General features: G+C 44.4%; 1 protein-coding gene across 12 annotated transcripts in view; it reads left to right on the forward strand.

The window, feature by feature from the left end:
* The window catches only part of St3gal4 (ST3 beta-galactoside alpha-2,3-sialyltransferase 4), a 47,896-nt gene that overhangs the window by 7,551 nt on the left and 12,933 nt on the right, over positions 1 to 27,412 (forward strand). For 3 of the 12 annotated variants that reach the window (XM_027945430.2, XM_071616850.1, XM_071616853.1), the window contains exon 2: positions 384 to 471. The exons of 2 other annotated variants lie outside the window; for them this stretch is intronic. Coding sequence is in view for 4 of the 10 variants with exons in the window: in XM_027945426.2 (XP_027801227.1) it covers positions 3,130 to 3,177 (48 nt within the window). In the remaining 6 variants the exon portion in view is untranslated. Of the gene's footprint in view, positions 1 to 383; positions 472 to 2,979; positions 3,178 to 11,640; positions 11,718 to 27,412 lie in introns of those variants that run through there. 7 more of the 12 variants (XM_027945428.2, XM_071616849.1, XM_027945429.2 and 4 more) reach the window with 5 other exon arrangements.

The following is a 27,412-nucleotide window of genomic DNA, read 5'->3' on the forward strand; positions in this document are numbered from 1 at the left end:
TCTCTCTCCTTCTCTTGTCCCTCTGCTCCTGCATTCCCTAGGCCTCAGCATTTGGGTTGTCCTCATGGGAGGTGGTTGGGTTCACTGAAGTAGGGGGCTACTCAGGAGAGACTTCACTGGGAGTCCAAAGAAAGCTCCAGGTATTAGCAGCTTTGGAATTTTAGGGCAAAAATGGCTCTTTCAACATGTGGGTGGGGGAAGGACAGTGCCTGCTAAGACTATGCAATTCTGTGATCTTCATTGCTGCTTCCTGGACCCTATCCATATCCTTGGACATCTTGGGCACATGGGCAGGATCTTGTCCTTCTGCAGCGGGTCTCCACCAAAGGATTGTCAGATGGAGCTTCCCAGGCCTCTGACTTCCTCCACCTTCCTCTCTCTAGAGCTCCAGCTCTTTATCCAAGAGCTACCTGCTAGGATGGAGGGAGCTGGCCAGAGCAGAGAGGAGGTTTCTGCTCAGACCCCTGCCAGGTGAGCGCACCTGTTGTGCTTGGTCTGATGCATGTGCTTGTGTGTACATGTGTGCCTTGTAAGTGTGTGGATATGTACATGCGTTATATGTGGGAGAGGGCATATGGGCTTGCATCGGTATATGGGCAGAACATGGGGTGCACTTTCACTGGTCCTCCCCCGCCCCGGCCCCGGAGCCTGGCACTGTGTTGCCTGTCTCTGGCCCAGAGCTTGCATCTCTGTGGTCTTTGTGACTCTAGCTTTGCACTGTGGCTTTGTTCTGCCTTAGGGGCCAGCTGGTCCCCTGCTGTGGTCCCACACAGTGGTGACTGATCCCTGGCCACCCATTCAGCTGTCTGGGGGCCCTGGGGCCAGTGTTTGTACCCTGTCTCCCCAAATGGAGGCGTGTAGGGGCTTCCTGCCCGGAGTCTCAACCCTGCCAAGGCAGAGGGAATGGGGAACAGCTGCGTTGGCTGATTCCGGCTCCTTATGGATTTGGTTTGACAACAAAGCTCCTCTGTGTGTTCTCAGGCCCCTTACATAACTGGGGGTGGGGCAGGGGAGGCAGCAGGAGGAGGTGGAGATGGAGACCGGGAGACACCAGGGTGGGATGGCTGGAAGGGGACAAGGACTAGGAAGAGAGGGGGGAGGGTGAGAGACCATTGAAGAAGGGGAAATGGGAGGAGGGGGAGAAATATGTTTTGGCCTCGTAGTTTACTTCCTGCCCCCTGGAGTAGGACTCCAGGTGTCCAGACCTTTGCCTGTTGATGCTGGGGCCCTGCCAGCCCTGCACTAGCTAAGGAGGGGGCTGTGGGACCTGTCTGGGTGTGAGGTCAGGTAGGATTATTAGAGGCTAGCCCTGGGCTCCACCTTTTAACTGAACAGATTCCATGAAACAGGGAATCCTTTTCCTTCCTTGCCCTTGGGCTTTTGTTCGCTTTTCCCCAGCCTGCCCTGCTTCCAGAACCACCCTCCCACGGCTCACACCCACCTCTTCGCAGAGTTCAGGAGGCAGACCAATGCAGACCTTCCCTGTGCCCTGCCAGGCCCAAGGCCCTTCCCCACCTCACTCAGCCAGCCTCCTACCCAGGGCCCCAGCTTGGGGCCTGGCCCACCATCAGAAACCCTGTAGTCCTGCTGTCTGCATCTCCTGTCCCCAGTGTTCTGCTGTCCTTCTCTCACCATCATTATCCCTGCGGCTGTCCAAATAGACAGGAAAGAAAATGTTCTCTTTCTGGAACAGCTGGACTAACAGCTCCTGGAGGCTAGGTGAGCTTGCCAGGTTTGGGTGTGTCCTGGAGTGGGGGTAGGTACTGTGTCTGGAGCCTGATCCCTTCACCCTCTCCTAGGCAGGAGGACACAGAGAGGCCAGGTTGGTGGGACTCTGGCCTCTCCTGCCCTCAGAGAGAGCTAGGGCCCTGGTGGGGACTCATCTCCTGGGTTGTCTCAAGAGTCCATGGCTTCTCTGTCCTCAGTTTCTCTGAGTCTTTTTCTGGTAACAGAAGTCCCTGGAAAGAGCCTCTGGGTTTGCATTGGTGGGGGTTGGTGGTGCTTGCCCCCATGCTGCAGGGAATGGATAGGCCACGTTCTTCCAACTTGAGCACAAAGATGGTTCCTACAAGGGCCAGGAGGAGGAGCTACTGGCCAAGGTGCCAGATTACCCTGGGCATGGGTTTTGGGCCTAATAGTGGGTTCTGGTGCTCTGCTTGGCCCTTGGCATTATGTGTGGTTGACTTGGGGGTCTCTGCCTATAGGCTATCCTGTAGGACCAGGAGCCTGCCTCTCTGTGGAGTCCTACTGAATAGGCCGATTCCAGAATCCCCAGTCCTCAGTCTCTGTCTAGCCTGAGTCTTGCCCTCCCTTTACCTCTTCCAGGTCTGAATGCTGGGATGATTCTGAAATCGCTACAGCCTAAGGCCTAGAGCTGAGAAGGTCTGAGCTGGTGGGAGGGCCAATTGGGGAGGGCCCAGAAGTTTTCTGGATTTGAGAACTCTGAGGGCTGATAGGACAGCTCCTCTCACAGGAATTAGGCACAGATGCAGAGACTAGGATAGGCCTGAAGGATGGTAAGTGTGTGCTGTGGGTGCTGGGGCAGGGACAGCCTTCCATAGGTAGCAGCCTCTGCGGTATGTGTGCCCATGGCTATAGGCTGCCCCAGAACCCTCTCAGCCTTGCTGGGGATACACCCACAGGGCCTAGCAGTGTGGCTGGGGTGCCTGTCCAGGGCCTCTGCTGTGTATCTTTTTTTTTTAGTTGTAGATGGACAAAATAGCTTTATTTTATTTGTTTATTTTTATGTGGTGCTGAGGATCGAACCCAGTGCCTCAGATGTGCTAGGTGAGTGCTCTGCTGCTGAGCCACAAACCCAGCCCTCTGCTGTACATGTTTCTCTCCCTTGCTTTCCTACAGGCCCTCCCCCTGCAGCCCATCTCCTTAGTACCTGAGCATGAGCCAGACTCACTTCCTATGAATTGGGTTTATCAGGACATAGGGCAGTAAGCCCAGGGCTTCTCTTTACCCAACTTTCAGAGTCCCCAGAGGGCTGGTGTAGCCACTCCCTGCTCTTCCTGAAGCTCCAGGCTCCCTGGCTGATGGCTCCAGGGACCTGCAACCTGACAAACAAACAGTAGGCGCCAGAGCAGAAGGTGAAGGAACCAGCGCATAGAATACCGCCAAGGAATGGAGGAAGTGAATGCTCTGGCCGAGGCCCAACAGGCCCCAGAAATTGTATGTGGTGGGGCAGGGTGTTTAGGGGAGGGGAAAAATGGGGGGAGAGGGCTGTGTTCCTGTGTGTTCTGAGGTAGGCCAGTGTGCACTGAGAAGTGTGTACAGGCTATCACAGCCGAGGGCCTGAGTGTGAGTATGTGTTACGGGACAGGAAAGGTTGGCTTGAGAAGAGTTACCTGGGCCTTCTGGCCATGAGATATGATGGGGCTGTGAGTACTTAGATTCACTTCCACATTCCCCCAGGGGGCTTGGGAGCCCCAGGTGAGAGGTGGCCCTGTGTTGCCTCTGATAACCTGAATGTCAACCAGCCCCTTCCCCAGCATTCCCACTGCTTCACCCAGAGGGACTGTTGCTCAGAAGTGCAGTCTGGTGTTTTCCAGCATCACCTAGAAGGTCAGCCATTCCTCCACTTCCCTCCTTCTCTACTTTTACTTTGAGGAGAAGGGTATGTACAAGTGGTTCATCAGCAAGTCTTAATGATGCTGATAACCTCCAGAGGGACTCACTCACCCCCTTCTCTGTTCCCAGCTGACAGGCTGACGCAGAAAGCTGTGTTTTCCTTACCCACAGTCTTCATTTCTCTTGTAGGGGACACATTCCTTTAGCCTCATACCAACATGCACCCTCCACCTGAACCCTTTCTACTTCTCTCAAACCCAGCCCTTTTAACCTTGTTGGTTCATAATAGAAATTCATGAGTAAACTTTCCTCTGATGTCCAGAAATTTATTTGTTCCTGAATTGCCAACAAGGGCTAATTAGTTCATGTCAGTTCGGACCAGATGTTCTGGAAAGGAGAGAAGGGAATAAAAGTTCTATAAAGGTGACTAGGGATCAGGAAAGAGTAGATTCTGGGGATCCTTGCTGCTCCCATATACTCCAAAATAGAGCTGAAAGCCAGAGGCATTTGTAGGGCAAAGCTGGAATCTTACCCACCTCTGTGGGGATCCTAGGTCTGAACAGTGCTCTACACCGTTCCCACTTGGAGCCTTTAGGAGTACAGATGGTCCTTAATGTAAGATAGCTTTTTTTTTTTTTTTTTCTTTTTTACTTAGGATGTTTAACTTTATGATGGTGTGAAAGCAATGTGTGTTCCATAGAAACTGTACTTGGAAGTTTGAATTTTTCCCGTTTTCTGGGCTAGTGATATGCAGTATGATCGTTTTGTGATGCTGGGCAGCAGCAGCCACCAATACTCTAGGGTGCACTGGGGCTAAGCTGGGATATTCCATTAGGTGTATTAAATGCATTTTGACTTGAAATATTTTCAGCTTCTCAGGACACAGCCCTATCATAAGTCAAGGTGCATCTCCATCTGCTCTGGAGAAGCACGTTAATCACCAAGGGAACATAGCTCTGGAAATAAGAGGCCATTCAGTGACAGGGAACTCTGCGAGTAGCTAGCATCATGGTGAAGAGGGGACACATGTATGACTGAAAGGGATGGCTGTGTCAGGGACCTGGACACTAACTCTGGAAGGTGCTATATTGAGAAAGGGAAAACATTAGAGTGGCTTCCCCACTGCCACCCTGCCTCTTTGTTACCTGCAAGGTAGGGGAACTGATGAGGCTTGGCTGAATTCTTGGGTGGGGATGTGCAAGTTATACAATGTCCTGGAGCCTGATCAGTCAACTCCTCCTAGTCAGGAAGAAACTGACACTCCTCATCTGTAAATAGGAATAAAAGTAAACTGTCACATAAAGGAGTTTAAAAATTAAATGAGAGTATGTACAATAGCTGCAGAACTTCCCCAAGGAGCTTTTAAAAATTAATCCAGGGGGCTGGGTTTGTCCTTCAATGGCAGAACACTTGCCTAGCATGTGTGAGGCACTGGGTTTGATCCTTAGCACCACATATAAATAAATAAAAAGCAAAGGTACATCAACAACTAAAAAATTAATCCAGGACTGGGCCTTTAGCTCAGTGTTAAAGGCTAGGCTAGTTTAGCCTAGCATTTTAAAGTCCCTGGATTTCATCCCTAGCATAGTGGTGGGGGGGAGGGTGGAGAGTTGTGTCACTCCTATTAATACCCTTCAATAACTTCATGACACCTAGAATAAAATCCAAGCTCCTTGGGGTGAACCACAATGTCCTATACCACCTGGTCCCCATGGCCTCCTCAGTACACTTTGGGCCCTTCCTTGTCCTCTGTGACTACATCAGACTTATTCTTGTTCCTTTCATCGGACAAGTGTGGGGTCTTTGCACTTCTGTCCGTCTGGAACCTTCTGCCCCTGCTCATTCCCATCTTTGCATGGCTGCCTTTTCATGTTGATTTCAGGTCAAGAGCCAGCTCCGCACAGAGATGGTCCCACCTACCCTGTTGCAAAGGAGCTGGCCGATCACTCTGTGCTCCAGTGCCCTCATGGTCTGAGTCATTGTTATAGAACCATCACCATTTATGTCAGTCATGAGGCTGTCCCCACTTAGGTGTAAACTCTGCAAGCCTGGGCCTGTCATGTTTACTACTCAGTGCAGTACCTAAGACATTGCCCTGCATGCAGTAGGCCTCAGTCCATTCTGGCTTCTGTTTCTACTGTTTGCCTAACCTCACTGTACCCAGAGGACCTGGGGTCCCCACCTGCACTACAGTGGGGATATTATTCTGGACTAGCCTTTCTGAGGAAGAGGTAGAGGAAGAGGGAGGTTTTGCCCATTGCTCTCCTGGGGCCACACAGGGTTAGTCTTCTGGGTGACCTCACTTTAGAGCTTTGAATTAGGAAGTGAATCTGACTGAACTAAAGGTAATAGGAGTCAGTTCTGCAGAAACCACAGCTGCTTATGAAAAGAGAATCCTTGTGGGCATAGGGGAAGTGAAGTGTAGAAGAATAAATACAGATGGGCTTGCTGTACCAGCTTCTCCAGGGGTGCTTCTGGCAAAGCCTGGTCTGCACACCCAGATCCTTGTTGTTTTTAACTTGCAGAGAAGAGGAAGGAGGAAGGTGCTCTAAATGGCATTGCTGCTAGCCCACACCAAACTTTTATGTAAATTAGAAAAAGTTACCCCTCCATTTGGACACAGCCATGCAACGGGCCATATGCTTTGGCAGCAGAGGGAGGGCTGGACTTCGGCCCTACTTGCCACCCTGGTTAAGCTGTTTGCCTAAGTGTGTATACTATGCTGGTCTCTATCCTTGGAGTGGGACACAAAGAGGGACAAGAAAGGCAAATCTGTGAAAGCAGCTAGTGATGCAGTTCTTTGGACTGAGATCAGCTGTTTCTACTTCAATAATGATCCTTGGAGCCACTGTTTTCTGTCATGTTCACACACCCTCAGAGATAGTGCTGTTTTTATCTGCATTTACCCAGACGAAAACCTAGTTAGCATGGCCACATTCAAACAACTGACGGTTAATTTGGAATTCAGGTCCAGGTGTGTGAGATTCCAACCTTTACATTTCCTTCCTTCCTTTCCTCCCTCCCTCTCTCCCTCCCTACTGGGGAGAGAACACTGAGGTGCTTTACCACTCACCTACCTCCCAAGCGCAGGCAGCTTTTTTTTTTTTTTCTCCCCAGCACTTTTTATTTTTTATTTTGAGACAGGGTCTTGCTAAGGTACTGATACTTCTCTCTCTTGAGCTTGTAGCCTTCTTCCTCAGCCTCGTGTGTTGTTGGGATTACAAGTGTGTACCGTGCCTGCCTTTTCTTCTCTTTCTATCAAGTTTTTTTGTTGAAAGTTCATTGCACATATCAGTTTTAAAAAGTTAAACCTTTTATAACTTTTAAAGTTATAAAAGGGTAGATGATAAAAAGAAAATCTCCTCTAGGTCATACTTCTGTACCCCCAGTATGCCCTATAAAGAGTCAACCACCTTTGTTTCTTTTGTAATCTTCTGAGTAATCTATTCATAAGAACATACGTATGTATGAACTTTCGGTAAAAGTACATTTGGAGGTACACAGAATGCTTCCCTGCCTGCCTTTTTTTTTTTTTTAATATCTTTATTTTGTTCATTTGTTTATATGTGGTGCTGAGGATCGAACCCAGGGCTAGGCAAGTACTCTACCGCTGAACCACAACCCCAGCCCCGCCACTGCCTGCCTTTTTTTACAATTTATTTTTTTTAATATTTATTTTTTAGTCTTAAGTGGACACAATATCTTTATTTTACATTTATGTGGTGCTGAGGATCGAACTCAGTGCCTCAAGCATGTTAGGCAAGCACTCTACCACTGAGCCACAACCCCAGCCCTTCTTTTTTACAATTTAATATTGTGCATCTAATCACTTGATATTAGAATGCATAGATACACATTCTGTCTTTTTCTTTGCATAGTGTTTCATTGTCTGTGCTTTGATGCATTTAAACAGGTCTCTGGATAGATTTTCAGATTGTTAACATATTTTGTTGTTATAAAAAGGGCTGTGAGCCAGGAGTAGTGGCTGGGAATGTGGGAGACTGGGGCAGGAAGATTGAAAATTCAAGGCCAAGGTCCATAATTTTATATATTCTTATCTCAAAATAAAAAAGTGCTGGGGGCATACTTCATTGGTAAACTATCCTTGGGTTCAATCCCCGATATTTAAAAAAATTTTTTTAAATGAAAAGTGCTGTGAGCCAGTTGTGGTGGTACATGCATGCTGTAGTCCCAGATGGGAGACTGAGACAAGAGGATTGCTTGAGCCCAAGGGTTCAAAACCAGCCTGGGCAACATAGCAATACCAGAAAGGAAGGAAGGGAGGGAAGGAGGAACTGTGATAAAGAATGTGGGTGTGTGTATATGAGTGTTTTATACTAGAAACTGAACTCAGGGGAACTCTACCACTGTGCTACCTCCCCAGCCCTTTATTTATTTATTTATGTTTTGTTTTGAAACAGTCTTTCAGAGTTGCCCAGGTTAGCTTTGTATTTATAATCCTGCCTCAGCCTCCTGAGTAGCTGGGATTACAAGCATGTGCCATCACACCCAGCAAACCGACTTTCTTTCTTTCCTTCCTTCCTTCTTGCCTGCCTTCTTTCTTCTTTTCCTCTCTCTCTCTTTCTTTCTTTTTTGCAGTAGTTGGGATTGAACTCAAGCCCTCCAGCACTGAGCTACATCCCCAGCCCTGGTAAAGATTTAAAACAAAACAAAAAACATTTATTTATTTATTAGTTGTAGTTGCACACAATACCTTTATTTTTATGTGGTGCTGAGGATTGTACCCAGGATCTCACACATGCTAGGCGAGCGCTCTACCACTGAGCCACAACTCCAGCCCCCAAGATCTTGATAGACAAGTTTCTGTGCAACTATAGGGGACTTTTCTGTAGAGAAAACTTTTGGCAAGGAAATCCACAAGGTAAAAGCAGGTAAAGGGGATGTTGATAGATATTGCCAAATCCCCTCTCACAAGGTTGACCCGACACAAGTCAGAGGGACCGTTTCCCCCATCCCCCAGCACTGTGCGTCTTAGGCCTCTTGGGTTCTGCTGTTAAGATCAGTGAGAAACTGTCTCAACCACACTGGAATTTCCAAGTGTAGACAAGTGTCTTTTCCTATGTGCCATTTATATATCTTTATTGTAAACTGTACACTCATGTCCTTGGTCTACTTTTAAATTTGGTGTTTTGGCTTTTTTCCTTTTAATTTGCATGAGCACATTACAGGCTGGAGGAATCAACCGGTCTATCATCCTGTGTATGTGTTGTAGATTTATTTTCCCAGTTAGTCATTTGTCTTTTAATTATTCTCTCTCTCTCTCTCTTAAAATTTAAAAATGTAGATACATATGTCCCTATTTTCTTGTATTGCCTTTAAATTTTTATTTTTTTCAAAATCTTTATTCCTTCTCTTTAATATAAAAATATTTCAAACATAAAATTTATATTTGAAAATCAGCCATATTATCAAATAAACAAGTTATCAAATGTAAACATTTTTCATATTATGTCAGACTTTTAAAAAAATTTTTTTTTAGTTGTTGATAGACCTTTATTTTATTTATTTATTTTTATGTGGTTCTGAGGATCAAACCAGTGCCTCACATTTGCTAAGGAATCACTCTACCACTGAGCCACAACCCCAGCCCATTATATCAGACTTAAAAAAATTTTTTTTTTAGTTATCAATGGACTTTTATTTTATTTATTTGTATGCGGTACTGAGAATCAAACCCAGGGCCTCACACATGCTAAGCAAGCACTCTACCAATGAGCCACAACCCCACCCCCACCCCATTTTTTTCTTTCAAGAAATAAAGGGGCTAATCATGGTGGACACAACTATAATACTGCTACTTGGGAGGGGGAGGCAGGAGGATCACAAGTTCAAGACCAGCCTGGGCATTTAGTGAGACACATCTCAAAATAAATAAAAAGGACTGTGGGTGTAGCTTAGTGGTAGAGCCCTTGCCTAGCATGTGCTAGGCCCTGGGTTTGATCCCCAGCATGACAAAATATAAAAATAAAAGAAATAAATATTATAAGTGTAAAGCTAAGGACTTGCTCCTACAACCTATTCTATTCTTTCCCATCTGCCCAGAATGTAATTCTCTCTTTCTCTCTCTTTTTTTTTTTTTTGGTACTGGGAGTTGAACTCAGGGTTACTCAACCACTGAGCCACATCCCCAGCCCTATTTCATATTTTATTTAGAGACAGGCTCTCACTGAGTTGCTTAGTGCCTTGCTAAGTTGCTGAGGCTGGCTTTGAACTTTCGATCCTCCTGTCTCAGCCTCCCAAGCCACTGGGATTACAGGTGTGCACTACCGTGCCCAGCATAAATCTTCTCTTAAAGTTGGTTGTATCTTAAATTCTATTCTTTTATTGTATACATAAGTACACATACAATTTATACATGTGCACATACACATAAACGTACTTTTTTTTTTTTAATTCACACTGTATTTATCTTTTGGTAACACTTAAAAAATAAACATCATCTATTCAGTTTTATCCAAATTGATCAATATAGATAAGTTTCTTCAGTCTAAATGGTTATCTGTAGTATTCAAGTGTATGAATATACCACAGTTTATTTGGCCGTCCCTGTACTAATGGACATTTAAGTTGTTTCCATTTTTTGCTACAACAGCATTAAATTAGCATCCTTGAATGATGGGGTGAAGAGTTGTAAGGGAGGATTACTCTGGGGTATACCCAGAGATGGCATTGCCAGATTGAAAGCTGTATACATCTTTAGATTTACTAGATACTGTAAAGTGCTTTTTTTTTTTTAAAAAAAAAATAGTACTGGGGATTGAACCCAGGGTGCTCTACCACTGAGCTACATCCCAGCCCTTTTTGTTTTTTATGTTGAGAATGGGTTTTGCTAAATTGCTGAGGCTGGCCTTGAACTTATGATTCTTCTCCCTCAGCCTCCCGAGTATCTGGGATAATAGGCTTGAGCCACCACATGGTGAAGGGCTCTTCTGAGCCAGTGTATCAATTTGTATTCCCATCAGCACTGTGTGAGAAATTGTATTTGAGCTCCCTGGTCACCAACATAATTTCATATGTTTGTTAAGTGTTTGGGTTTAATCTGTGAATTACCTTTTCTGGGTCCTTTGTTTTTCTTATTCCTTTTTTTTTTTTTTTTTCAAAGTATGCTAGTGCTCAGACAGGGCCTTGCAGATGCAAAGTACGTGCTCTACCACTGAGCTACACCCCCTGATTTTTTTATTATGGTAAAAATGATTACCATCTTAATCATTTTTAAGTGTGCAGTTCAGTGGCATTATATACATTCATATATTCTTAATGTGTTATCTTTACTACCATCTATATCCAGAATTGTTTTCATCTTGTAAAATTGAAAACCCCACCCCATCTTTTGGCAACCACCATTCTACTTTCTGTGTCTGTGATTTTGACGATTCTGAGAACCTCCTGTATGTGGAATCACACGGTATTTGTCTTTCTGTGACTAGCTTATTTCACTTAGCATAGTGCCTTCAAGTTTCATCCATTTTGTAACAAATGTTAGAATTTCCTTTTTACAGCTGAATAATACTCAATTATATGTGTGTATCATATTTTCGCACTCACTTATCCCTCAAAGGACACTCAAATTGCTTCCATGTTTAAACTCTCGTGACTAAAGCAGCTAAGAATGTGGGCATACAAATCTCTTCAAATTCCTGATTTTGATTCTTTGGAATATATACCATAAGTGAAATTGCTAGATCAAATCATGTCCCTTTGCTTTTGTTTTGTTTTGTTTTCTTATTTGTGGGATTGCTGATATATTTAAGCATTTGTGGGTCATATGCATCATCTGTGACTTAGTTAAAGCCTAAACTCTTGAGTGATGTGCATCAGCATCCCTGCTGAATTGGGGAGCAGCTTTGGAAAGGGGTATACTTCAGGAGAGGGCTTGGATCAGGGAGTTGGGCACAAATTCTAGAAGGTGTATTTGGAAAGACAGAGCAAAAGGGACTTCCCCTGTGCTGCCTCCTCCCTGTCTCCCTCCTCTGTGCTCCACCCACCCCACCAATATGCCCTTGAGTCAGGGCCAGGAGGTGGATCTGTGTTCAGTGCAGGGCCGAGTCTGGGTGGCAGTCTGACTGTCTCCCTGGTCGCTGCAGTCTTGTATAGTGGATACAGTGGAGCCAGGACGACAGGTGAGTGTGGTTGTGGAGCAGGTAGGAGCTGTGGCTGTGGACTCCTTTCTTTGCTGGGATGGGACAGATCTTGAGTTGAGAGAGACTGCCATGTGGAAGGAAGGGTGGGCAGCACCAGGACCAGATGTCACTGTCATCTTACAGGTGCAGAGTGCTTGCTGTGTGCCAGGTTCATATGGAGGCAACGGATTTTAAATACCATGACGTGTCGTCTTTTTTTTTTTTTTTTTCCTGGTACCAGGGATTGAACCCAGTGGCACTCTACCACCCCCAGATCATTTTAATTTTATTTTGAGACAGGGTCTGGCTAAATTGCCCAGATTGGCCTCAAACCTGGATCCTTCTGTCTCAGCCTCCAAGTCACTGGGATTAGAGGTGTGCACCACTGTGCCCAGCTCATGATATATCTTGAAGGTCATGACATCTCTGAGAACTTGCTCTTGGTACCCCCATTTTTTTAGAGAAGGAATTTGAGACTGAGAATCACCAGGCCAGTGGATGTAGAGGCTGGATTATCAGAGACTTTCTGAGTCCATATCCCTTTCCACTGCTAATAGTGCTTTGATTCCCTGGAAGCTGGGTCCTGGTGTTTTATCTGGCCATCTTGATAAGCAAGTAAGGAAGGAGGAGATTTCCTAGGAAATGGTATGTCCTCAAGCATGTGACTCTCCTAGGACCTCTTGGAGTTTGCTGACATCAGCCTCTGATGTGATCTAGCACCCTGGGAGCTGATGGTGGTTAAGCTGAGTCAAAGTTGGCAACGGCTAGTTCTTCAGAAACCCACATCTGGCTGTTGATAAGGGTGTCCTTGTGAGCATAGTGACGTGCACTTGGCAGAAAGTGGTGACCCTTGTTGGCTCTGTGAACTCCCAGTCTGAGCTTTTGCAAGCTCTCAGCACCTTGGATGCCCAGGTCTTTGCAAAAGAGGGGCCTGAGTTGTTTTAACTTGGTGAAAGTTTCTGTTCACAGTTGTTTTACTTATTGCTTCAGTGTGCACATAATAATTCAGCTGTCCATACATTTAAATATTTACTGATTGCCTATTATGAACCAGGCATTCAATTTGGTATTGGAGAGACTATGGAATGTATGAAAACCTTGCATTCTTGGGGCATACACCAGAGACTTTGTGGTGTAATCGCCACTATGGAAGTGAAGCAGGCTGATGTGTCAAAGGCAGGTAGAGTGATGAGGCTTCTGGTGATTGGGCAGTCCAGAGAGGAAGCTGTGGCAGAAGGAGGGGAGGATGGGGCGGGAAATCTGGTCTTGGGTCCCAACTACTGATTCCAGATTCCCCAATATTCATAACACTATAAACCCCTGCTGGGATAAAGACCCTTAAGTGAAACTCGGTTTTGAATCCTAGTCTCCATTATCAAATTGTGTGTGCATGCTCATGCAAATGAAACATACAAACTAAAATTTTTACCTCTGGGGAGGGAAGATATGTTTAGGAAATACTAGTAAGGCCTAGGGCAATCATCTGGGACTTTCTTTTCTTTTTTTTTTTTTTTAATTTTTTATTGTGGGTTGTTCAAAACATTACAAATTTCTTGACATATCATATTCCACACTTTGATTCAAGTGGGTTATGAACTCCCACCTTCACCCCATACACAGATTGCAGAATCACATCAGTTACACATCCATTGATTTACATATTGCCATACTAGTGTCTGTTGTGCTCCGCTGCCTTTCCCATCCTCCCCCCTCCCCCCTCCCCACCTCTCCCCTCCCCTCCCCTCCTCTCTCTCTACCCCCTCCACTGTATAACCCTGAGGGTCTCCTTCCATTACCATGCAATTTCCCTTCTCTCTCCCTTTCCCTCCCACCTCTCATCCCTGTTAAATGTTAATCTTCTTCTCCTGCTCTTCGTCCCTACTCTGATCTTAGTTACTCGCCTTATATCAAAGAAGACATTTGGCATTTGTTTTTTAGGGATTGGCTAGCTTCACTTAGCATAATCTGCTCTAATGCCATCCATTTCCCTGTAAATTCTATGATTTTGTCATTTTTTAATGCAGAGTAATACTCCATTGTGTATAAATGCCACATTTTTTTTATCCATTCGTCTATTGAAGGGCATCTAGGTTGGTTCCACAGTCTTGCTATTGTAAACTGTGCTGCTATGAACATCGATGTAGCAGTGTCCCTGTAGCATGCTCTTTTTAGGTCTTTAGGGAATAGACCAAGAAGGGGAATAGCTGGGTCAAATGGTGGCTCCATTCCCAGCTTTCCAAGAAATCTCCATACTGCTTTCCAAATTGGCTGCACCAATCTGCAGTCCCACCAGCAATGTACAAGTGTACCCTTTTCCCCACATCCTCGCCAGCACTTGTTGTTGTTTGACTTCATAATGGCTGCCAATCTTACTGGAGTGAGATGGTATCTTAGGGTGGTTTTGATTTGCATTTCTCTGACAGCTAGAGATGGTGAGCATTTTTTCATGTACTTGTTGATTGACTGTATGTCCTCCTCTGAGAAGTGTCTGTTCAGGTCCTTGGCCCATTTGTTGATTGGGTTATTTGTTCTCTTATTGTCTAATTTTTTGAGTTCTTTGTATACTCTGGATATTAGGGCTCTATCTGAAGTGTGAGGAGTAAAGATTTGTTCCCAGGGTGTAGGCTCCCTATTTACCTCTCTTATTGTTTCTTTTGCTGAGAAAAAACTTTTTAGTTTGAGTAAGTCCCATTTGTTGATTCTAGTTATTAACTCTTGTGCTATGGGTGTCCTATTGAGGAATTTGGAGCCCGACCCCACTGACTGTAGATCGTAGCCAACTTTTTCTTCTATCAGACGGCGTGTCTCTGATTTGATATCAAGCTCCTTGATCCATTTTGAGTTAACTTTTGTGCATGGCGAGAGAAAGGGATTCAGTTTCATTTTGTTGCATATGGATTTCCAGTTTTCCCAGCACCATTTGTTGAAGATGCTATCCTTCCTCCATTGCATGCTTTTAGCCCCTTTATCAAATATAAGATAGTTGTAGTTTTGTGGATTGGTTTCTGTGTCCTCTATTCTGTACCATTGGTCCACCCGCCTGTTTTGGTACCAGTACCATGCTGTTTTTGTTACTATTGCTCTGTAGTATAGTTTGAAGTCTGGTATCGCTATGAATAGTCAGTTGTGCATAGTATAAGATTCACAGTTTTATTTGTCCTTTCGATTGTGGGTGTGTATATCAAAAAATAGTATTATTAAGAATATTTTTGGTGCTGGGGTTGTGGCTCAGTGGCAGAGTGCTTGCCTCACATATGTGGGGCACTGGGTTTGATCCTTAGCACCACATAAAAATAAAGAAACAAAATAAAGATATTGTGCCCGTGTATAACTAAAAAAAAGAGTATTTTTATTCACCCCACATTTTACACTGTTGTGGTTTTTGGATTGCACCTTGTACACGAAGATGGAGCACTGCCAAAAACTTAGAATATCTTGGTGTGCCTTACTTTTGTTATCTCTTCACCACCATGATGAAACTGTATGGGAGGAGTCTTCCTCCATTTTAGAGATTAGGAAGCTCAGTCTTAGGAGAGCTAAGTTATCCAAAGTCACATATCTTGCAGGTAGCAGAAGCAGAGGTCAGTCCTGATGGCCCATCTCCAGGGCACAGCTCTTGGACAGAGGAGAGAAGGTTCTGGTGAACCAGTTCCATCTGATCATCTGGCATACCCAAATTTAGCTGCTCACTCTTGTAGACTCTGGGAAGATGTGTGAGGGGTAACCCCCTGTAGGCATCGGGGCAAGAAGGGTCAGGAAGAAATTGATTGTGGGTAGAGTAGAGGTTGAGCCTGTGGGCCAAGGACAATGGCATCTCAAACTTTGCTTTCATACTCATGATCCAGGAGGAGAGGGACAAAGACACAGCAAGGAGGTTTTCTGGACTAGGATGTGTTTAAGACTGTAGGACTTCAGTGCTACCTTGGCTGTGCATCTGAATTACCAGGGGCCCTCCCCCAGACATCTCAGACTCCAAGGCTGGCCTTTTAATGTGGAACATAGGAAGCGATGCAGTTTTCTAGATGTTTCCAGTAGACACTTGGGGGTGGATTCCACTACCCTTGGAAAATAGAAAGTTTGAGTGAGGAAGGATTGTCTAGCCCAATGCTATCCTATAGAAATTGGGAGGGAGCCACAAATGCAAGCCACTCTCTTTGTTTATTTATTTATTTATTTATTTATTTTTGTTACTGGGGATTGAACCCAGGGCACTTCACCACTGAACTGTGTCCCCAGATCTTTTGTATTTTTTTAAGAGAGAGAGAGAGAGAGAGGGAGAGAGAGAGAATTTTAATATTTATTTTTTAGTTTTTGGCAGACACAACATCTTTGTTTTGTATGTGGTGTTGAGGATCGAACCCGGGCTGCACGCATGCCAGGCGAGCGCGCTACCACTTGAGCCACATCCCCAGCCCCGATCTTTTGTATTTTTGAGGTAGACTCTTGCTAAGTTGCTGGGGCTGGCCTTGAACTTGCAGTCCTCCTGAGTTGCTGGGATTACAAGTGTGTGCCATCATTCATAGTTCATAATTTAAAATGCATTTAAAAATTTTTAAATTTAGCCACATTTTCAAAAAAGTAACAATAAAGAGGTGAAATTAATTTAAATATTTTAACCCATTATAAGGTGATATATATTTTTTTTTTGTGTGTGTGTGTGTGTGTGTATACTAAGCATTTGAAATTCAGCATATGTTTCTACTTAAAAGTATGGCATTATGTAAAAATGTGGATGTGTAACCGATGTGATTCTGCAATCTGTATTTGGGGTAAAAATGGGAGTTCATAACCCACTTGAATCTAATGTATGAAATATGATATGTCAAGAGCTTTGTAATGTTTTGAACAACCAATAAAAAAAAAAAAAGTGCTAGCCAGGGTAGACCAGCCACATTGCAAGTACTTGATAGTCATCTGGGAATTGGAGCCATTGTGTGGTAAGGACAGGGCTGATGCAATCCACTGTTTCTAGAAGAGGCATCTGGGGGCCAGAGGAGGGAGACATGCTGGTGGCATGTGGGGTACCAGCCCCAAGTTCAGAGATCCTTAATACGAGCTCATGGCTTCTTTTGGGTGGGAGGGTCCATGTTGGCAGTGAATTCTCTTATATTTATCCTCGGCCTGGCCTGTCTTCCTGATTCCCACCTTGTCACATGGGTTTTAGCTTTCTAACCCTGAAAATAGAATTCAAAGCATCTGCCTCTCCAGGCAGACATCGGAAGTATGATTTTCAGGTGGCTCCCCTGGTGTCTTGTGATTGGCAGCTGGTCAAATGGATGATACAGTGTTTCTGTACAAAAGTCTGCTATGAAGGCTGTTGGCCGCCTATGGAGCCCAAGGGTGGGGAACAGAGAAAGCATTGTGGTTGCAGTGGAAAGCTTGTCTGGTTCCTTTTCCTCAGAGCTTGGATGACTTGAGAAACACTCCCACTGGTGGCCTTGATGTAGTCAATTACTCTGCCCTCTGTTGTCTCTAAGGAGCCTGGGGGAAGCGCAGCTCCCTCACCCCCAGGCATATTGCCATCACTGTACAATGATGGGGTGAGGCCACCAGTTTCAGCCAGGGTCTAGCCACAGGCTGCACCAGAGGTGCTAGAGAGGACCTGACCTATGGTTACTGCTTCCCCACTCCTCCACCTGCACTGGGACAATGACATCCTGATGAATAGATCCATTTGTTCATTCAGTAAACTTGTATGAGAGCTAGCTGTGTGCCAGGCACTATTCTAGACATTGGCTATACAACAGCAGCAGTGAGAAAAACAACAAAGTCTTTGCAAGTAGGGAAAGGGATCTACAATATTGGGTGTGTGGGGAATTGCTGCTGGGAGGTGGAGAAGTTGAGGAAAGAGCTGGAGGAGTAGATACCCAAGCCCAAGCATTCTAGGCTAAGGGCACAGCAAGTGCAAAGGCCCCAAGGAGGGAGTTTGCCTAACTAGCCTCATCAAGACATGGTGAGTTTCTATTTGCAGTGACCTACTCAGGTAATCCCAGCTACTTGGGCAACTGAAACAAGAGAATTGCAAGTTCAAAGCCAGCCCAGGCAACTTCATGAGACCCTGTCTCAAAACTGAAAAGAGAACTGAGGATATAGCTCAGTGGTAGAGCCCTGCTGGATTCAATGCCCAGTACCACCATCAAAAAAAAAAAAAAAAAAAAAAGCCAGGGGGAGTGGTTGTGAGGAGGCTGCTGAGGCTGGACTGGGTGATGTGGAATAGAAGGGGACAGTTGGAAAAGAAGGACGAGAGGTGCTGGCCATATAGGTAGCTATAGGGCGGAGCAAGGATGTGACCCTTTTTCTAAGTGAGATAAGGAGCCCATGGAAGGTTTTTGAGTAGAGAAGTGATAAAAATGACAGTCTATCCAGGAGAATCACAATTAGTTGGTCATCTGTACCAAAGAATGGCTGATCAAGGTCGATTATGACGTGAAGGGAGAGCTCCCATACCTCTGCCCTCGTCCTAACTTCCCTTGCGGCTGCATTGATTGCATTGCATTCACAGTACGATTTGGACTACACACTGCACTGGGATATTGGCAGTGGCCACTAGGACCAGACTTACACATCTTGACAGGCTGGGGAAATGTGTGGATGCAGGTGCAGGCGTATCCCACACTGACGTCTGGAAGACTTGCCATTGAGAGTAGGACCCTGGAGACCTGATTTAGGAGCAGAGTGATTAAGTCCTGTGCCTCTGGTGTGCCATGACTGCAGGAAGAGGACAGCATGTGAGGAAGTCTGGTGCCCAGCTGGAGGGTGTCAGTGATCCCATGAATGCAGCCACGTACATTAAAAGTATATTGGGGAGCCTGCAGAGGGGCACCAGGGCCATGAGGCTGGTGACTGTGTGTCCTAAGGAAGCCTGCCCGAGAAGTGGCCTGATTGAAGGACTTTGATATACTAGAGACCCCACGTCTCTAGTTGCTCGAAAGGGCAGTGGTGGAGTGTGGGGTCACTTAAGGTACTTGAAATGTAGGGAGCCAATCCTTCATGAGATGGTTTTATTGGAGGCAGCAGGGAATAAAGATTAGGAGTTGGGTCCTGGAAGGACTAAAGTTTCAGTCCGAGCTCCACTCCTCATTAGCTGGATGACTTGGGCACCTCCCCCATCCCTGTCATGCCTTTTCTCTACAGTGGAGATAACTACACTGTTTGACCTGCAGGGTTGAGTTAATACTTGAACAACCCTTGAAAGTTTCTGGCACAGTGGTTCTCAACATTTGGTAATGGCTGGAGACATTTTGCTTGTCAGAACTAGAGAGTGGGATGTTCTACTGGCACCTTGTGGGTAAAGGCCCAAGCTATTGTTAAATATCCTATAGTGTACATTAGAGGAGGCCCCCCCAACAATGAGTTATCTGGCCCCCAAAATCAGTGGTGTGGAGGTTGAGAGATCCTGGTCTTGCATATAGTAAGTGTGTACTACATTTCAGTTATTATTAAGAAATGTAGTACATCTTTTAATTCCATGTTGTTACTTATTTGGCAGACATTTATAAAACAGACAGGTATTGTGGCATAACCCTACAATCCTAGCAAATTGGGAGGCTGAGGCAGGAGAATTATAAGTTGAAAGCCAGCTTGGGCAACCTAGTGAGATCCTTTCTCAAAATAAAACATTAAAGGATCTGAAGATGTGGCTCAGTAGTAGAATACCTCTGGGTTCAATTCCTGGTATTGGGGGTGGGGGAGAAGGAAGTAAGCAAGCACATACTTATAAAATATAAAGTTACATTATGTGACAATGCATCTTGGATAATCCAGGTTCTCTCATAGGCTCTTGTATAAATAAGTTAAAGGTCATAGGATAATGGACAAGACATAAAACCAGTAACAATACAACATTATTTTACCTGGTAAGTAAAGAATTCAAGGTATAAAAAATATTTTATGGGAACAAAAACATTTGTTCATAGAAATATCTGAGCAGACTTCATAGATGAGGGGCATTTGAGCCAATGCTATAGGAGTGGGATTGTTGACAGAGTGGGGAGGGGTTAGAATATTATCTTAGTCTGTTTTCTGCTCTTATAACACAATACTGCAGACTGGGTGATTTGTAATGGATAGTTTATTTGCCTCACAGTTCTGGAGACTGGGCCAAGATTGGGGGACCACATCTGGTAGGGGCCTGCATGCTGCATCCTCTCATAGTGAAAGATAGAAGGTAGAAGGGCAAGGATGGGGGGCAGACTTGGCCTTTTTAAAGGAGCTTACTCCCAAGATAATGGCATTGATCCATTCATGAAGGCAGAACCCCCAAGACCTAAGTATCACTTAAAAGTCCCACCTCCCAACACCACCACCAGATTGGGGAATATGTTTGCAACATCTGGACTTTGGGGGACTCATGCAAGCCACAGCATTCTACCCCAGCCTATCTAAACTCATGTCCTTCTCATGTGCACATGACATTCATTCTGGGGCTGGGGTTGTAGCTCAGTTGTAGAGCACTTGCCTAGTGTGTGTGAGGCACTGGGTTAAAACCTCAGCACCACATATAAATAATTAAAATAAAGTTATTTTTAAAAGTTATTGATTATTTCATGTTGACTTAAAAAAAATTACATTCATTCTACCTCAAAAGCCCTGAAGTCTTTTTTTTTTTTTAAATTTTTATTGTTGGTTGTTCAAAACATTACATAGTTCTTGACAAATCATATTTCACACTTTGATTCAAGTGGGTTATGAACTCCCATTTTTACCCCGGATACAGATTGCAGCATCACATTGGTTACACATCCACTGATTTACATATTGCCATACTAGTGTCTGTTGTATTCTGCTGCCTTTCGTATCCTCTACTATCCCCCATCCCCTCCCCTCCCATCTTCTCTCTCAACCCCATCTACTGTAATTCATTTCTCCCCCTTGTTTTTTTTTCTTTTTTTTCCCCTTTCCCCTCACTTCCTCTTGTATGTAATTTTGTATAACCATGAGGGTCTCCTTCCATTTCCATGCAATTTCCCTTCTCTTTCCTTAGCCCTGAAGTCTTAGCATGGTTCCAAAACCAACTTAAAAGTTCAGTCTCATCTAAGTCAGATAACAGGTAAGACTGAGGCAAGATTCATCCTGAGGCAAATTCCTGTCCAGCTGAGAACCTGTGAAATCAAAATGCAATCACCAGTCACATACTTCTAAGATACAAAGAAGGGACAGCATAGGAGGTACTTTCCCACCCCTAAAGGGTGAAGTAGGTGAGAAAAGAAAGTAATAAAGCTCCAGGACTTTATTTGACTCCGTGTTCTGCCATCCAGACACACTGGGCTGATTCATCTGCGGGGCCTAGGGCAGTCCCACCTGCCTTTATGGCTTTGCTGAGCTCACAAGTTAGGGCTTCCTACAGCTCTGTCAGGTTAACATTGCATCTTGGTCACTCTACACTTCCTGTTCCACAGGGCCTGTCACCAGAGGAGGTGCAAGGTTTCCACAGAAGGGGACCTCACCTCAGAACAAATGGGGTCCTTGACATACGTGATGGAAAAGAATTTCAGCACACATTACATTGAGACTCAAGTGCTTAAAGAGATTTAGGAAAGCAGATGTACATTTAAGGGACATTGAGGGGATTGCAAGAGAGAGACATGCTCTGGGGGTCTCTGGCTCTTCTTTTAAAGGATACACAGAGGTGAGAGAGGGTTTGGGACAACAGTCTGGCAATCATAAGACAGTTTATAGTGGTCTGGTTATTCTCAGGATCCTTAGATTGATGTTATTATCTAATCAGTTGATGATGTTAGAAAATCCCCTAAGTTATAGATTTCTCAAAATGTATCTCTCTTTGCTTAATCTATTTATTGAGAGATTGTTTGGGGGTTCTAGAAAGGGAGCATAGCTACTCTACACCCTTGACCGAAGAACAGTCCTCCTCTATTGGGGAAGTTCGTCCTCTTCAACAGACTGCTCATCTTTGAGAGGGAAGCTCTTGGATGAGGACTCCTGCCTAGCCAACCAGATCAGCTGAATCAATTCTGGCGATCAGTAGGGTGACAGATGTCCAGCCAGATTGCCGTCACATCCTTAATCTATTTATTGTATGGGCTAATTAACAGTGCGAAAGGTTATTTTTTTAAGTGGGTGAATTTACATTAAAATTTACAGATTTCACATAAATCTGGGCAAGACAGGCCGAGAAGAACTAGTATGACTGGCCTGGAAAGGTATGTGGAACTATAGGTTTTTTAAAAATTACTTTTTTAGTTTTTTGTGATACTGAAAATGGAACCCAGGCATACTCTAAATCTGAGCTATACATATCCCTATCCCTTATTTTGATTTTGAGACAGGGTCTTGCTAAGTTGTAATCCTTCTGCCTCAGCCTCCCAAGTAGCTGGGATTATAGGCATCTGCAGAATGTTATATTTAAAATTCTGTTTCCTTGTTCCTCCTTTTTAAAAATTAATTAATTTATTTGTTCTAAATTGTTATATATGACAGCAGAATGCATTTCAATTCATAGTACACAAATGGAGCACGATTTTTCATTTCTGTGGTTGTACATAGAGTCACACCATTCATACAGGTACCTAGAATAATGATGTCCATCTCATTCCACCATCCTTCCTGCCCCCATGCCCCTTCCCTACCCCTCCCTCTCCTTTGCCCTATCTAGAGTTCCTCCATTCCTCTCATGTTCCTCCCACCACCCCCATTATGGATCAGCATCCACTTATCAGAGAAAACATTTGGCCTTTGGTTTTTTGGGATTGACTTACTTCACTTAGCTTAATATTCTCCAACTCCATCCATTTACCTGCAAGTGCCATAATTTTATTCTCTTTTAATGCTGAGTAATATTCCACTGTGTATATATACCACAGTTTCTTTATCCATTCATCTATTGAAGGGCATCTAGTTTGGTTTCACAGTTTAGCTATTGTGAAATGTGCAGCTATAAACATTGAAGTTGCTGTGTCACTGTAGTACACTGGGTTTTTTCCCTTTTTTAAAATTTTAATTTGTTATATATGACAGCAGAGTGCATTACAATTCATGTTACACATATAGAGCACAATTTTTCATATCTCTGGTTGTACATAAAGTAGAGTCACACCGTTCGTATCTTCATACATGTATTTAGGGTAATGATGTCCATCTCATTCCACCGTCTTTCCCACCCCCATGCCCCCTCCCTTTTCTTCCCTCAACTTTTTCCCTTTGCCTTACCTAGAGTTCATCTAATCTTCCCATGCGCCCCCCTCCCATTATGAATCAGCATCTTTAAATCAGAGAAAACATTCAGCATTTGGTTTTGGGGGGTTGACTAACTTTACTTAGCATTATATTCTCCAGCTCCATCCATTTACCTGCAAATGCCATGATTTTATTGTCTTTTAATGTTGAATAATATTTCCTTATTCCTCCTTTTATCTTCTTTTTGCCTTTAAAAAATTTTTTTCCATCCTATCTCAGGCCTAATGGGGACTTGCAGCTCTGACCCTACAGTTCCTCCAGGCATTGCCCTATGAGGGATTCTCTATAGTGTCTGCCTCTGTGACAAATCCACCTAGACCCCAGGCTGCTCAAGGACATCCTGTGAAATCTCAGTGGGGAATGCATGTCCCCCAGCTTTTGCATTCTGCAAGCCTGCAGAATTGGCACCATGTAGAGGCCAGCAGTGCTTACTGCTTGCTTCTTTTGGAGTGGTGGGCCAAGCTACACCTTGAGTCACGGGGCCCAGAGTGGGCTGCACCATAATGCAGAGAGTGGAGACTCAAAGCAGTCCTGGGCATGGAGCCCTGAGGTTGGAGGGTGCCCTAGGCCTTTTGACAGATTTCCCTCCCTCTGGGTTGGTGCTCTGGGTGCGTGTTGGGAGGGGCAGCACCAACAATCTGTGTCCTTTGGGGTCATTTTTCTGTGTTCCTGATGAATGGCCTCAGGCTTCTTTCTGACCATTCTAAACTCTTTATGAAAAGATCTCTTGGTGTTTTTTTTTCTCCTAAAAATGCTTTACACAGCCAGGCTGAAAATTCTTCAAATCCCTAAATTCTGTTTCCCTTTAATGATAAATTCCACTTAAAATCATGAGGCGTCCACTAGAAGTTCTTATTTATTTATTTTTTTTAGTTTTTGGCGGACACAACATCTTTGTTTGTATGTGGTGCTGAGGATCCAACCCGGGCTGCACGCATGCTAGGCGAGCGCGCTACCGCTTGAGCCACATCCCCAGCCCCTGGCCTTGCATGTGAGACCATGCAAGAACATTCAAAGATGAAATGATTAGAGTTATAATTTGATCAGTGGATTAATCCACTGATAAAAATTAACTAGGTGGTAGCTGTAGGCAGGTAGGGTGTGGCTGGAGGAGACAGGTCACTGGGAATATGTCTCTGGGGTTTAGGTTTTACTGTACACAGTTAAAAAAAAGCCAGGCAAGCCAGGGGCAGTGGCACACATCTGTAATCCCAATGGCTTGGGAAGTTGAGGCAGGAGAAGCTCAAGTTCAAAGCCAGCCTTAGCAACTTAGTGAGACCCTATCTCAAAAAATCAAAAAGGGATTGGATATAGCTCAATGGTTAAGTACCCCTGAGTTCAATCCCTATACCAAAGGAAAAAAAGAAGCAGCAGCAGCAGCAGCCATGCAGTAACCTGAGTGCTTTGTGACTGAGATTTTTCTTCTACCAAATATCCTATCTGTTCACGTATTTTCTGCTCTTCATAAAGTTCTAGGACACAGACACAAACCAGCCAAGTTCATAGCCACCACATAGTAAGGTTGGTCTCTATCCCAGTTTCCAGCACTTTGTTCTTCACTTCCACTTGAGACCTCATGAGAATGGCTTTTACTATCTCTTTTATCAGCTTTTTCATCTTCGTGACCAAAAAAACTTGACAAAAACAATGTAGAGAAGGATAAGCTTATTTTGGCTCACAGTTTCAGAGGTTCAGTCCATAGTTGGCCCATTCCATAGCCCTGGGCCCGAGGTAAGGCAGAACATCATGGTAGAATGGTGTGGCAGAGGGAAGAAGCTCAAGGTCTAGGAATCGGAGAAATTCTTACCATAGACAAACTAAATCCCAAAGACATACCCCCAGTGACCTGTCTCCTCCAGCCATACCCTACCTGCCTACGGCTACCACCTAGTTAATTTTTATCAGTGGATTAATCCGCTAATTAAATTATAACTAATCATTTCATCTTTGAATGTTCTTGTATGGTCTCACACAAGAACTTTTGATGGATATCTCATATATAAACCATGACACCATCCATATTTCTCCTGACATCCTATTAAAGATCATTGAAGTTATCTCTAAGAAGTTTTAACCTTCCCTACAATTCTCCTGAACCCTCACCAGGATCACTCATAATCTTCTGCTTTCAGCAATCTAGGCCTTTTCTAGCTTGTGTCTCCAGATTCTTGCAGCCTCCATCCACTATCCCAGTTCTAAAGCTGCTTCCAAATTTCAGGTATTTGTTATTGCAATGTCCCTATGTCTCAGTACTAATTTTCTGTCTTAAGTCTGTTTTGTGCTATTGTAACAGTGCCATGGACTAGATACTTTATAATGAATAGAAGTTTATTTAGTACTTGGTTCTGGAGGTCAGGAAGTCTACAATCAAGGGAGCTTAGCTGATTAGGGTTTTCTTGCTCTTTATCTTCTGGCAGGAGGCAAAGCGGGAAGAGGGAGAGGCAGAGATGGCTGGCTGAGCATGTCCTGTTGGACATTACTATGTATAGTAATATTCATTACTAGGCTCATATTCATTCCCGTAGTAATGAATCCATTCTTGTAATAAAAGCATTAATCCACAAGGATTCTGCCCCCATGACCTAATAACACCCCCCACCCCATTTTTCCAGTAGGGGATGAACCCAGAGCTGCAGGCTCACTAGGCAAATGCTGTATCACTGAGATAGTTCCCAGCTTTAAACACCTCTTACCGTTCCATCTCCAAACACCAAGGAGTTAAGTTTGCAACACATGAACTTTGGGGCCACATTGAATCAAAAGCAGGCATCCTAACACATTAAAGCTGGGCAGAAGTGGGGACTATGGGGACTATGGAAGGTAGAAGAAATGGTGGGCAGGAAATGGTGGCTCCTTTCATGTGCTTGGGGGAGGGTTGGCAGTGCATCTGCTGAGCTCAAGGCCTGAGTTTGAAGGGCTCTGGCTGCTTGGTAAGGAGCTCTGGCTTTCCATTCAAGGAATGGGGAGCAAATGAAGGAAGAAGGTGGTTTGATCCATATAATTTCTTAGAAAAATACCATGTTGGTAGTTCTGAGGAAGAGATCTGAGTTAAAAGAGTTATAGAGAGTCCAGTTAGGAAGCAGCTAACTTAGGGTGCAGTCTGGAATCAGGCTGTGGCTCAGGAAACCGGGACAGGGAGGGGCTGCATTCTAAAATGTTTTTGAAAGTCTATGTAGCCTTTGCACTGGAAATGAGTTATTTATTTATTTATTTTTAAATGTTTATTCTTAAGTTTTAGGTCACAATATCTTTATTTTATATTTATGTGGTGCTGAGCATCGAACCCAGTGCCTCGTGCATGCTAGGCGAGCGCTCTACCACCGAGCCACAGCCCCAGCCCCGAGTTTTTTATTTTTAATATATTTTTTTTAGTTGTAGATGGGCATAATATCTTTATTTATTTTTATATGGTGCTGTGGATCGAACCCAGTGCCTCAAACATGTGAGGCAGGTGCTCTACCACTGAGCTACAGCCCCAGCTGCTGGAGCTGAGGTTTATAAAGCTCAACATCCTTAGTGCCTTCTCGGTGCCAGGCATAAGGAAAGTAGCTCAGCGATCATTGGCTGGCTAAGCTTATGGAGGGACAGAACCCATAATATTTAGTAACCAGCTAGGGAGGGATTGAAGGAGGAGGAGTTGGGAGGCTTGATGAGGATGTGGTTGGTGGTTAGGGGAGCTGCTGAGATCAGTCTGCTGGGGACAGTCTGCTTCAGTTTGAAGAATTAAGATCATCCAAGTAGACAATTAGAAATATTGGGATGGAAGCCAGGTGCGCATGCCTGTAATCCCAACTACTTGGGGAGGTTGAGGCAGGAGGATTGCAAATTCAAGGCCAACCTGGGAAATTTAGGAGACGATGTTTCAAAATAAACTCATTTTAAAAAGTGGGGTGGGGTGGAAGTGTAGATCAGTGGTGGCAAGCTTCCCTAGCATGTATGAGATACTGGGTTCAATCCCAGCACTGCAAAAAGGAGGGAAGAGAGGGAAGTAGAGGTGGGGGAGAGAAGAAAAAAAAATAGTAGGATGAACCTGAGAGAGAAATTAGGGCTAAAGATAAAGAACTCAAATCATCAGTGTACAAATAATAGCAAACCTCTAAAATGAATGAACTTGTCCTGTGAAAATGTGTGAAAGGGCTCCAGGACAAATCCTGGAGAATGCTAGCTTTAAAATGTGAGCAAGAACAATCTTTTCTCTGAGACAACCCACTTTTCCTCTTGAGAGTGCTTCCTTTTCTCTTTCCTTATAAATTTTGATATACTTAAAAAAATGTGGGTAAGTTGTTGTTGGTGCATACCTGTAATCCCATTTACTTGGGAGGCTAAGGCAGGAGGGTCAAAAGTTCAAGGTCATCCTGGGCTACTTCGGGAGACAATGTCTCAAAATAAAAAAACCAAAAGGGCTGGGGATGTAGCTTAGTGATAGAGCACCCCTGGGTTCAATCACCAGTATGAAAGAGAGAGAGAGAGAGACAGACAGACACATAGAGGGAGGGAAAGAG

The sequence above is a fragment of the Marmota flaviventris genome, chromosome 9 (assembly GCF_047511675.1).
Source record: "Marmota flaviventris isolate mMarFla1 chromosome 9, mMarFla1.hap1, whole genome shotgun sequence".
NCBI lineage: Eukaryota > Metazoa > Chordata > Mammalia > Rodentia > Sciuridae > Marmota > Marmota flaviventris.